We start from the raw sequence: 13,011 nt of genomic DNA on the forward strand, positions 1-13,011 counted from the left end.
GCACTTTCCAAACTGCTGGAAAATGGCGCTAATTACGATGATTCCAAAGCCAGAGAAACAGCATACTGAAGTAGATGGATATAGGCCGATTAGTCTGCTACCTGCCCTCGGGAAGATGATGGAACGCGTGATTCTGGACCGGATTCTCCAGCTCGAAGCCGTGACGCGCAGAATTCCAAAATGGCAATTTGGATTTCGAAGAAGTCACGGAACACCGGAACAGCTCCACCGTGTGGTCAACTTCGCCCTGGAAGCCATGGAGCAAAAGATGTACTCAGTGGCTGTGTTTATGGATATTAAACAAGCTTTTGATAGAGTGTGGCATGATGGTCTCCTCTGCAAATTGAAAGGCATACTAACTCCTCAATTGTTTCAACTCATCGAAAGCTTTCTAAGGGACAGAAGCTTCAGAGTTGCTGTTGATGGAGTGAAATCCACGAGGCGCTCAATTTGTGCAGGAGTGCCCCAAGGCAGTGTTCTGGGTCCTACCCTGTATACATTATTTACTGCTGATATGCCTGCACCGCAAGAGATCCTTGGAGTATACGAGGATGACGCACTAATAGCTACTTACGCAGACGACACTGCGGTGCTTACCAGAAGCAGAGATATCGATGTAGCTTCGGAAGCCTTACAGCAGTATGTAAGTAGTTTCGAGAAGTGGGCTCTGAATTGGAACATTGGTATCAACGCCAGCAAGTGTGCGAATGTCACATTTACAACAAGGCCGTCGTCATGCGGAGATATCACAATGTTGGGGTCCACGCTCAGTCATACAAATTCGCACAAATATCTTGGTGTCATTCTGGACAGAAGGCTCAACTTCAGCAAGCATACAACAATGGTCAAGCGATCGGTCATGGCAAAAGCCGGAAAGATGGCATGGCTGCTTGCACCCTGCAACAAGCTGTCTCTGCACAGTAAGGTGACAGTATATAAGTCCATATTAAGTCCAATATGGAAGTATGCGCTACCAATTTATGGCATTGCCGCTGCATCGAACCTAAATAAAATAAGAGTTGCGCAAGCTAAAATACTCAGAAAAATATGCAACGCTCCCTGGTATATGCGCACTAGGGACATCGAAAGAGACTTATGTGTCCCCAAGGTTGGCGATGTCATTCAAATGCACGCAAGCAATTACGAGAAGCGACTCGGCAGTCACCCCAACGCACTAGCGAGGCGGCTCCTGTCCAAACCTAAGAAGAGAAGATTGAAGAAGTGCCATCCAAAGGATCTCCCCACAAGATCCCTTGTATAAAATATATAATATATATCATAAAATATAATTTCATTTCTAATGTAAAACATTGTAAATATTGTATATATGTACATAGATATAAGTGCGTCCTATAGATGCTTACTATAGACAACTTTTGTATTCCCTAACTTTCAACTAGCTTAAGCTGCCATATTGGTAGTAGAAAACTAGTTTAATAAATTGTATATATGTAAAAAAAAAAAAAAAAAAAAAAAAAAAAAAAAAAAAAAAATCATGACCTCTAAATTTCCATTTTTTAAATCTAGAATTCTCTCCTTTACCCCTGATCCATAGGTATAAGCGATTTTCCAAACCTTAAGTAATTCTTGGGACTTTTGTACTGTGCACTAAGCATAAACACAAAACCGATGCAAATGCGAAAAGATATCAATCAATGTATTGTTTGTTTCAAATCATGGCGTCCTATTCGTCTATTCGATCGTAACATCTGAATTTTAATAGCAAAACAGGCTTAACTTGAACAGTCAGAAAAGTTACTATAAACTTTTCAAAGAAGAACTGCAGACATAGTAAAACATATATACATTATATATACAAAAGAGTATTTATACACACTATATGTATGTAGATTCAGACTGCAGCATAGAATATATTGTCACGCAGCTCTATACAACGTCATTTATCAATTTAGTGGACAGTCGATTTCTTTTCGATTTGAAAAGCCACTTCAATTCGCCTTTTTCGTTTTGTAGTCGTTTTCTCGTTAGCTGGCTGGGATTCTATGTCGTTATTTTTGTCCTCATTTTTTGGCTTGGTCCTGCCACAGTGATGTTAACCTGTGCGTCCTGTGCGAGCTGACGCATATCAAAAAGCGAACGAAATGAATGCTTGTTTGTTGTTGTCTGATGCTGTCTGGCATGTGCAATAAAGTACGAAAAGAGACAAGTCAGAGAGGGCGCATTAGGGTGTGGGAAATTACCATATTCTAGTCAAATCACAATCGCCATGCTGTCTCCTATAGGATACTCAATCAAAATCAGGCATCCAATTGATTGTGTGCTGGGCGAGCTTATGGATAAAGCATTTGGGCTCCAGCACAGGTATTTTAAATATAAAATTCAATTGCTGATCGAGAAATGGAATGTTCGGTTGCTTCTGAAACTAATTTGAAGGTAGGGATTTTATAGAGTTATTCATCATTTCCCTAATTTGAATGTGGATGACTAATTAAAATACATTGAAACGAATCTAAAAAACCAAGGTTACTTATAAATGAAGAAATTTTTAAAAAAATGTGAGTCAAGTATTAATCGAAATGTTTTCAATTATTTTTAATCTAGACGTAAGTAGTATTTGCATTTGAAACTATAATACGAATTTATAAAATCCATTACTAACTAGTGTTTTTTATTTACAAATGAGCTTAAAAGTTAAATTATTTCAACTTAGCTTACTTCGAAAATGTTCTTTTTGTTGAAACATAACTCAGCACGATTTCATACGACTCTTCAGGGTATACAAAAATGTGTTAAAAGTAAAGAGCCTCAGAAAATATTGAATAATAAAAACCGAATCGTTTAAAAACCAATTTACATATTTTAAAATGTTTTTTTCATTTTACATTTTTATATATTTTTTGATTTTAATAAAAGGAGACTATCAATTAGTTTTTGAATATTTTAAAATTCACACAGCTTTCATTGTTTCAATTTTTTTTTATTTTTGTCATTTTTTCAAATCAATTAAATACTGTGTCAGTCTGCATGATTACGCGATTTTTGATTAGTTTTTTCAAATTTGATCAACGATTATTTCCCGTTCTGCAACACATACGTTTATAGCTGAATAACTTTTGATATGAGATTTGTAGTCTGAAAGGCTTGCATAAGAATTGAATAAGAATAAAAGCTGCTAAAGAATTGCCATTCTAGGACATCTGAACTAATTGATAACTACATAGTTTGAAAATGGAAATAGGTACTGACTTATCTGATGCTACCTTCTGTGTACTGAACGCTGACTGAACATACTTCAGTTGTCGTAATGGGAAATTAGGTTCTCATGCAAGTGGATGTTGCATGTTGATCGACACAAACGTGAACAAATCCTGCACCTGTTGGGGGCATCTAGGATAAACCTGTGCATGGCTGAAACACCAATTAATTTCTGCCTTGATGAACGTCGACAAGTGCTCCATTTGGCAGCATCTGACGCACAATGCGCGCTCCTTGTCCGAGCTTGGGCGCCAGTTGGGCCACAAAAGGCGCTTTTGTTTGGCAGCCATTAGCACAGTCGACCAACCGGACTGCAACTGCAGGCGTGGTGGCTAGATTTTTGCTTTGGCTTTGACTCTCTCTTTTTTTTTTGTCTGACATCACTTAGCCCGCTTCTTGTTTTTTGTGTTGAACAAAAATTCAAACATACACACTCATGCGCTTGTTTGATTGCTTCGTTTTTTACAGGCGCCTGCTTCGAACAAAACGCTCAGACCACCAGCTTGGGCAACGTCAATTCGAATTTGCGTTTCAATCAGAGCGGCTCGCCCTATTTGCTGTACGAGGGCGGCGCCAATTGTCGCATATCGTCAGGCACTACGCCCTGGACTACGAAAATTGAATTTGTCTGTGCGAACAATGCCACCAAGGACAAAGGCGGTGTAGATGCTGTGAAAATAATTGAGGACTCCAATTGCCAGTTGTTAATTCAATATCAGACACCCTACGCCTGCCATAAGCAGATTACATGCAGTGTCCCGGTCTTTGTGCAGAATACGGCAGATGGCACTGGAAGTGGCGGTATGGAGAATGTCGATTTGACGCCTTTGATTAGTGCCAGCATGAACTATGAAGCTGTAGTTCCTGAAAATATGACCGAAAAGCTGTCCAAGGATACTAAGGTAAGTACACTTAAAAAAATTATAAACAAAGTGCAGCTACTTATATACTTGGTTGCTTCTTCTGCTTGCAATAGTTTTTCAATGGATTAAAAAAAAGTAAATGTACATGTATTAAAGAAATGTAATATTCAATTTTAAAATTGGAATTCCATAATATTAATTAGATACTTAGATCTCAGAAACGTAATCTATTCAAATCAAAATATCAGATTACAGAGTTATAGAATAAAAGGAAAGAAATGTATGCTTTCAATTTCCATCATTATATTTCTGCTATGAGAGCTATTAATGAGAACTATTATAAGGTTCTTTTCAGACAGGAGAAGTTCCTCATTATTTTCATTCTTATAAGAAATAATTCCTTTATAATAAATGCTAAGTATATTTATATGATTTGGCTTCTTTAATATTGAGAAATCCAGTAACTTGAAAGCTTATTTAATTTTTCAAGTGTAATTTGGTTTGTAGAGATTGGAGAGCACGCTGATTTCCCCAGACGCGATCTGCTTGGCATTTTGTCGCTTCTGTCTCCTTACTAATTTCATGCCTTTTGTCTTTTCTGCTATTCCACAGTTCTTTCTAAATGTGTGCCGTCCATTAGTGCCGAAATACCAATTAGGCTGCGCTGGAGGCTCGAGCGCATGCATGGCCAAAGTGACTGCGTCCGGTGCGCCCGAGGAGGAGCGTGTAAGTATACTCGTAGTTCTGGGGAGATGGGGGGGAACGGGATAATAGTATGTAGTGGCCTAAAAAGAAAGCGGCTTATGCTCGAACGTCCAACAAGGCTTAAGTGCTTAGAGGTGGATGTCCATGTGAGCTAGTCGCTGTGTATGTGCGTGTGTGTGTGAGTTCACGTAATTTGCGCCATTTTCGCCGCCCCAACTTGACCATTACGGTCGGTTTTCGCGTTGTCGGCTATAAATGCTTTAATATCGCCAGTTGCCCCTCGTGTCAAATGCTCAACATTGTGGCCTCTACTAATTCATGCATTAAATATGCTGGATTCTAATTGCCAAACCCCACTCACGTTCACAATTTGTCGTGCTGGCTGGTCAGTAGATTTTGTTACTTCATTATGCACCCCCTGCTGTTGTTGCTTTCTCTGCTCGACAGCTTGACTGCTGTTGACAGTTGAAAAGCCGACTTGTTCAGTCGGCAGGCAGTTGAGAGTTGCTAAACGACAAAAATTTCTACCACGCCCTTACCCAGGCGCATTCTCTCTTTCAGTGTGTGTTTTTATGGGTTTAAGGCTGCTGGCACAGTGTCTAAATACTTAAGCCCTCAAAAGTATGCTATGAAATTTGCTTGATATGGCATTCCTGTTTTTTTTTTTTTTTTTTTTTTTTTTTGACTGGCAACCAGCAGACGAAAGCAACATAACGGAAACGAAATGTTTCTAATTGAGATTAAGTAAATGTTTTTGTTTAAGCTCGATCGGACCAAAGAGATATTTCCACATCAGATTAAAAACGAAACATTTTTTTCTTTTAGGTTAGTTTGTTAGGCAAATAGAAGCATCTCCGACTCCGATCATCATGACGAGAGAAATATATAACTTATATTTTAAATTCCAAATGTATTTCAATTTTCCATGTGTTTTTCATTTGTTAATAATCATGAATATTAATAATTATAATTAATAATATTATGGTCACATGGCATTGAATCCAAACATTCAGATTTAAAGCATCTGTATTTCAATAAGAGTTTTTACAATGCTTCTTCAAAACAGTTTTTAATGATATGTCTAATAACAAATTAAAAACATTAATCTATAAGCCATTGCTTGTCTATCGTGTGTTTCTTATTATTATTATTTCTTATTCTGGGGCTGCTTTGATTTTCCGTTCGAGACAAAATTTTTTCAATTTCCCCCCTCGTGGTCTTCTGTTAACATTCAAAATTTATTTTCGCCTTCACGTTAAGTGGAAGGCAAGAATAGTCATATGAATTATAATGCCAACGTAAGCAACCCAATTCACGAAAGCGGCACTGCAACTATGCTATATAGGCAAATCTTTAGCCATATGTCAGCCGTGCATTGTTTTGCTGCCTCGCCGGCAATTTTATCACATTCTGCACAAATTTCCCTTGAGCGAAACATTGTTGAAGTTGATAAAAATAAGCACGTACGTGCGGGCTTGGGGAGGCGGTACCAGCAAGTGCAGGGGTACCAGCCGCATGCGAGAGAAATATATTTATATCCATGTGTCGTCTAACGTAATGTCGTAACCCCAACTAACGTAACGCAGCGCGATGCGATGCGATGCGACGCGACGTAACGAAACGGAACGGAAGGATATGGCAAAATGGCGGTGGCTAAAAGCAGCTTTTAGCGGCCAGCCCTCATGCCAGGCATTCGGTTGTGTGTGTGTGTGTGTGTGTGTGTGTGTGAATCGAGTATGTGTTGACTACGACGTGCTGTGCAAAACATTTCCGAATTGTGGGGGGCTGTAGGTGGTTGCAAGTGCCGCGGCATCGTATGTAGAGCCTGGTGAATGGGTGGTTGGGCATGGGGCATGGGTGACCGACCGTGAGGAAAGTGCCATTGGCGTTGTTTGCATGCCGCTAGCCTGAAAATACCGCGGCCGTAGCATGCGTTTTATATTTTTATAAAATTTATTTTTGCTTTATTTCCACGGCAGAGTCACACAAACAGATGCAGATACACATGCAACACAGACAGCGAACTCCTGTTGACATTTGTACCACGTTTTGCATTTTGAAATTGTTCAGTCTTGTGCGCATTTCGTGTGCGGAAACGGAAATGTGCTAGCTGCTAGCTACTGGTGTTGGCAATCGCGGCGCTGCTAAGCCGAACAGTGGCTTCATTTTTCCAGTGCTTGAGAAATGTGTAATATTTTTGTCAAAATTGGGAGGTTTGCTGCAGGATAAAAACTGTGCGATTTTTTATATTATTGATATGGATTCATTTTCCATGGATTCTTTTCCTGCACTATTTCAGTTTACAAGAAATAATTTATCTTTTGTTATGTGTAAGCTTTCGTTAATGGTTCCTTAGTTGTATGTTTGGGAGAAAAATGTTTGTGTTTAGTTGAGCTGCTGAGATGAATTATTTAAACTCTGTCTTTTCTGCAATTGAACAATTCATGGATTTTGTTTCCGCGTCACTGTACCCTATTGTCGTATACTTGGAGCTCTCGTCTATCCGCCTACTCTCTCATTGACAGTTGTCGAACGCCCATCCCACTCCTAGAAATGCCATTGCCATATTCCCACTCCCTGGTTGCGCAGAAACTTGGCATTTTGTTTGTTTGATTTGCACGCCGAAGTCGTTTTGCGTATATTTTAATATGCTGTCGCTTGAACTTCAGCAGCTGGAAGTTTCTGCTTATGCTGTCGCTGCACATCCTTTTGCGATTTCCGAATGCAGCGTCTTGTAGAATTTCTTTAGCTGCCACTTGAATGGCCTGACACGGCAATACGACGCGACTTTTCGGCTTGGCACGTTTGATTTTTGATTATCGTGTGACTAGTGGCAGTGTCAAAATTCGTTGCTGCTCATTGTCATGCCTCGCTGGATGGTTGCCTGCACCGTTTGACTTGTGCAGCTGAAAATGTGGAGTGGCATGATGCCTCATGATTCTGGCATGTGCCGGGTGCCGTGTACCGTGTGCTTGGCATGCCAATTCGCGTCGTGTTAATGTGCGACACATTTGCGCCCCTTTAATTGAAGCAACGGAGTCTATGCCTGCACAAGCAGAATAACAGAATGAAATTATTTGGAAATGCCTGCCTTCCTGCTGCCTGTCTGTCAGCTGCCGGGCAGGATGTGGAACATATATATTAATAATGAAATTGATAAAATTGCTGTGTAAACAGCAATTCCTTTGAGTGACTGCTCAATGGCAAACCCCCCACTTGTCTGTTCCCCGCTCTATTGTGTGGCATCTTTTCCAAACCTCTGTACAGCCCATTATGTGGGGAGAGTAGTTATATGCGCCATTGTGCTTATTATTATCCTAGTTAATGTCGTTTGTTGCCTTTGTTGCTGTACGCATTCCTGAGCGTCTGTTTTATCAGATGCCGGGCGCAACATCCAAGCAGAAGTTGTTCAGTGTATACTCATCTGTCTGCCGAACTGTTTCAAACTGCCGATTGTCCTGCCCTTCAGCACTCTTCAATTCGTAGGACTCGTGTTGTGAATGTCGCCGCAGGACATTTGATGCTCAAGAGTAAAGTGTAGCCATCGCTGGCCTATCTGTCCTTTGCAGAGTTAAACTCTCCCAAGCCAAACGCTGAACTTGCACAAATCTTTATTGCTTTTGAACTTAAGCTTTCGCTTTTTGTTTTCTTTCTAAAAACTTTTTATACAAATACTCGTACAACATGAGAAGCTTTGATTTAAGGTATCAGTGACCGTCTGAGCTGAGCAGTTGGTCAAGCATTACAGTTTGGAAAGAATGAAGTGGTTTGCCTGCAAGGCAACATCTTCTTTCTTTAAAACTAAAATGTATATAATAATTGATTTCTCATGTTACAGACTCATTCACTTTTTAATATTTAAGTTAACGTATGAGTATGCAAAGTAATGTGTTAATTAATATATTTTCTTATTGTGGCGCTGCTATTTAAATTTCCCTTCACAATACTTACGAGAAAAAGTTCAAATGACAACTGAATGTTTTCGATTGCAATGCTATTAAGTTTAAGTTTCTTCTGCCCTTTGATAAAAGGAAATCTGTTTGCGTGTAGGGTTTCCAATTAGCGCTTAATCCTTATACTATTCTGCTGCATCTTAAGATTCACTTTATTTGCTCGAGCTCGTGCTTTTACAGCTCTTCTACAACAAATACAGTTTTTTCTTTTGGCTTTTACGTTGTTAGCTCTGTTTTATTTTACTTTCCTGCGTTTTTTGTTGTTGCCCTACTTATTTATTTGTATCTGCAAACAATTAAGTTACTTTTTGTTTTCCGCTCTTCTGCCGTTTCTATTTAGTGTTTATTTTTTTTTTTTGCTTTCCTCAACTGCCTTAAGAGAAAAGTTTACAGAACCTAAAAAAAACATTAGCAGCAGCATTAAGAAACACACTAACAAAGGGATACATACTCGTACACATATACTTATACTTATGTACAATCATACATATATTTTTTCAGCTTGTTCAAATGCGATAAGAAAGTTTTTCAATAAATTTAGCACAGCAAGTTTTTAGTAACTTGCCGGAGCATTTGGCTAAACCGTTAAGCTGGCGCCACAGTGCCACCAACAAACCACCCAACAACCCACAGGCCCCCACCTAACAGCATTTTGCTAATGAGCGCGCAATGCGTTGAAGGTCAACAGTTTGGTCAGTTCTTTGCTAATGCCGAATTAGCCGAGATTTGAAGTTTCAATGCACTTTCGGACTGCGATACGTACAAACATATATTCAACATTGATTAAAGAAATGTGCCAGCAAGCGGACAGCTTGGCCATAAATAACGGAACAAACTGCTAAAACATTGCATGAGCTGCATGCGAAATGAGCAGTCGAAGCTTGTTACTAATACGTTTAAGATGAGACGACAACATGTGCAGTGTTGGCCCTCCCCCTCCCCCTACCCTTATTCTCATGCTCATCCTGATGCCGATGCCGATGCTGATCCTGATGTTGTCGCTGACCCGGGCATAAATCTTGGAGGCCAACGACTGTTGCACTTGCTGCACTGTCGCTGTCCAACGCGATGCTTTTTGGGGATTAAGCTCACGTCGCTCGATAGCTGGATGGCTGACTGGCTCTCTGGCTGGTTCGCTGGCTGGCTGGCTGGCTAGTTGGCTGCCCCACTGTCTTTAAGCTTGGCTGCCAATAGCAGCGGTTGCATTGAAAGGACGATGGCAAGCCGTGCTGTGGACTGCCGGAAACTGCAGCCACAAGCACAGGCGACAATAAGTTTGGATACGATTTGGCGTGTGGGATTGAACTAATAGAAATTTATGTGAACAAGTCGTCAAGTAAATACTAATACACTAAAATGTATATAGCGATAGTACCATATTTTAAAAAGTATTAAAACTTAAACAGGCGCATCTGAAAAGTAGCTTTCTTTTAAGAGAAAATGTTTATTAATTAATATGGAAACCAACCCAACTTCTAGAGAAATCTTCCTAACAATGGATGAGTTTGTGTGAAAACGCTTTAAATTAGACAAATGCCAAGTGGCAGGATAAAAGATTATCGAATACTAAAGCTCCGGCTTTTTTAACTTTCGCGTAAATGGGACGAACATTTTCATGGAATCTCCTCGTAAACAATATTTGTATCTTTCTGTCTGTTGTTCGAAGCACTTTTGATGCCTTGGCTTTGTTGTCGGTTGTCTTGGCCACCATTAAAACATCGTTTGTGCCGTATTGGTTGCTGGGTTACTGGATTGTCGGCTGAATGGCATAACGTCTGAGTATTTGAAGAGCTCGCTGCCTGGCCGCTCTGTCTACCAGTTATCATCATCGATATGTTGGCCACTCAAACGGTTGTTGTTTGTTGTGTCGTTGTTGGCCGTTTGACTGTGCGGCAACAACAACACACACACTCAACAAAGTTCTCTATACATACATGTATGTATGTATGTGTACATACATGCGTAACTCACAGCCAGGCAGAGTTTTCTAGTTATTCGTTGCAATCACAGTCATTGAGTAAAACATTTTGTACTTGCGTGCTTGTGGCCCCGCACTCATAACTTTCACTATAAATGTATATATACAATATATATCTACGAATACATATGCACACTGGAAAAAAGCAAACGGGAATTGTGCATATAAATTAAAACTATGCGAAACTTTTTTCATTCAAATTGTATTTGAGATCCTTTCAATAATAATCTTGTTGGTGTAGGGTCAGCAGGGAAGGTTTTACAAGTTTGGTGCGTTTGATTCACGCAGAATTTAAAATAAGCTTGTTTTAAACTTTATAGAAACATTTAAGAAGAATGGCATTTTGTATATAAAAGGTTTGTTATTGGTTGTAGGCGACATAAAATCAAATATTTAAGTTATAAAGTGTTAAACTGTTATAATGTTGCTGTAAATGCATTCGTTGCAAATATATCAAAGAGCTCCAGTGAGGGTTCTTAGAGTTTATAATTGGGTTCGTTAAATAATAACCAGATTGCTGGCACAAGCATTCCCCCATAGATGTGAGCTATATGTGTGTCTAAATCAGTTTTAAGTTGATATTTCTGACTCGAGGAGGTTTGATGATAAAGAAAATATATGTATATTCCGAAACAGCTATATATACATCATGCCTACTGTGTTGTGGAATTTTTATACCCTGTACCCGTAGGGTAAAAAGGGTATATTAGGTTTGTGCAAAGTATGTAACATATAGAAGGAAGCATCTCCGACCCCATAAAGTATATATATTCTTGATCAGCATGACGAGAGAAATCGATCTAGACATGTCCGTCCGTCTGTCCGTCCGTCTGTCCGTCCGTCTGGATGAACGCGAGGATCTCAGAAACTATAAAAGCTAGAATAACCAAAGTTGGCATCCAGATTCTCCTAGGTCCGAGTAAGGACGAGTTTATGTTTTTTTTTTTAATTTTCCCCCCCTTCCCCCGCTACAGAATTTCGTCAATAGCGTCCACATTTCAAATGCTACCTAAACCAAACTTTACACACATAATTTATATATAATTGTCTACTGTTGTTCAAAATTTTATTCAATTCGGTCAGTTCTAAGAAGAAGTTATTAGCAAAACAAATCCTCGCCAGTACAACCCCCCCAAACTGCAGCAGCAAGTTCGCTCTTCTTCTTCCTCTTTTTGCTGCTGCTATGGGCGCATATAACTCAGTGACGGAAGTTTACCTGGGTACAGGGTATTACACTGTCGGGCTTGCTCGACTGTAGCGTTCTCTCTTGTTTGTTGTTTCAATTGGTAAGCGAATTAAAATTACAGGAGTATTGAGTATAGAAAAGTCGTCCTGGCGTGACCTACATTTTTGAATAAAACCGAATGTTTGCTTTATGATGAAATCTAAAAATCTAATTTTTTATTATTCTCCCAATCGTTTTCTTTTATTCTTGATAGTAATCTCAATAATAATTCTGTAAATCTGCCTGAAGCACTTAGTTGTCCTGGCTATAATTGAACATTACAATTAGGATTAAATCTAAATTCAAATAATGTTAAATTAAAATATTCATAAAATTGAATAACGTGTAAAGTATAGCTTTTACTTATTATTAAAAGGATTTGAAATGCAAAATTTTGATTAGTGTATAATTTTTGCACTCTTTGTCTTTACAGAGCCTGGGCTTCCCCCTGGTCGCACTGACCGCCAGTAATCGCAAAAGAGCCGAACTTCTCTACATGAATGGCGATCCGTGTCCCGAGGACAAGAGCATGAATCTGTCGACGCGCATTGAGTTCAGCTGCAATATGCGGGCGGGTCGCGTAAGTAAAATGCAAACACTTGTCCTCCCGTCCGCCTCTGCTGCCGCCTCCTCTTCCGGTACATTGATCCATGCTTAAGCGCATTAATAAAAGATTGCCAGCGAGCGGGCACACTTGGCCACTTGGTTGACATTTAGTCGGCAATTTGTATTGACAGCAGCACAACTTCTTCTTGGCCCGATGCCAGAGAGCACCATGCATATGTATGTATATACTATATTTACATATATACGTGTATGGCCATCTCTTGTGGCATGACATTGTTGCGCCGCCTGCTGTGGCATTGCAGTCATTGCAAATTGTTGCTGTTTGTGCTGCTGCCATTCAGTTGTTGCAGTTTGTTGCGGTTTACGTTTACGTGCCACAAAATTCATTAGCGTTCATGAGCAGACGGAAAGGGTGGGGCATGAAGTGTTCAGAGTAGCGACCAGTGCCGAGCAAATTGATTTTATGCCGCAATGATTGTTAACCTCGTTCCTGCCATGAACTCT

The 13,011-nt window shown here is 39.7% G+C and overlaps 1 protein-coding gene across 1 annotated transcript in view; it reads left to right on the forward strand.

The window, feature by feature from the left end:
• The window catches only part of LOC115621135 (cation-independent mannose-6-phosphate receptor), a 46,210-nt gene that overhangs the window by 14,417 nt on the left and 18,782 nt on the right, over positions 1-13,011 (forward strand). Inside the window, exons 9-11 of the mRNA XM_030514689.1 lie at positions 3,685-4,118; positions 4,692-4,805; positions 12,374-12,520. Coding sequence (XP_030370549.1) covers positions 3,685-4,118; positions 4,692-4,805; positions 12,374-12,520 — 695 coding nt within the window. The remainder of the gene's footprint in view (positions 1-3,684; positions 4,119-4,691; positions 4,806-12,373; positions 12,521-13,011) is intronic.

The sequence above is a fragment of the Scaptodrosophila lebanonensis genome, unplaced genomic scaffold (assembly GCF_003285725.1).
Source record: "Scaptodrosophila lebanonensis strain 11010-0011.00,11010-0021.00 unplaced genomic scaffold, SlebRS2 tig00000024-arrow-pilon, whole genome shotgun sequence".
In the NCBI taxonomy this organism is placed as follows: domain Eukaryota; kingdom Metazoa; phylum Arthropoda; class Insecta; order Diptera; family Drosophilidae; genus Scaptodrosophila; species Scaptodrosophila lebanonensis.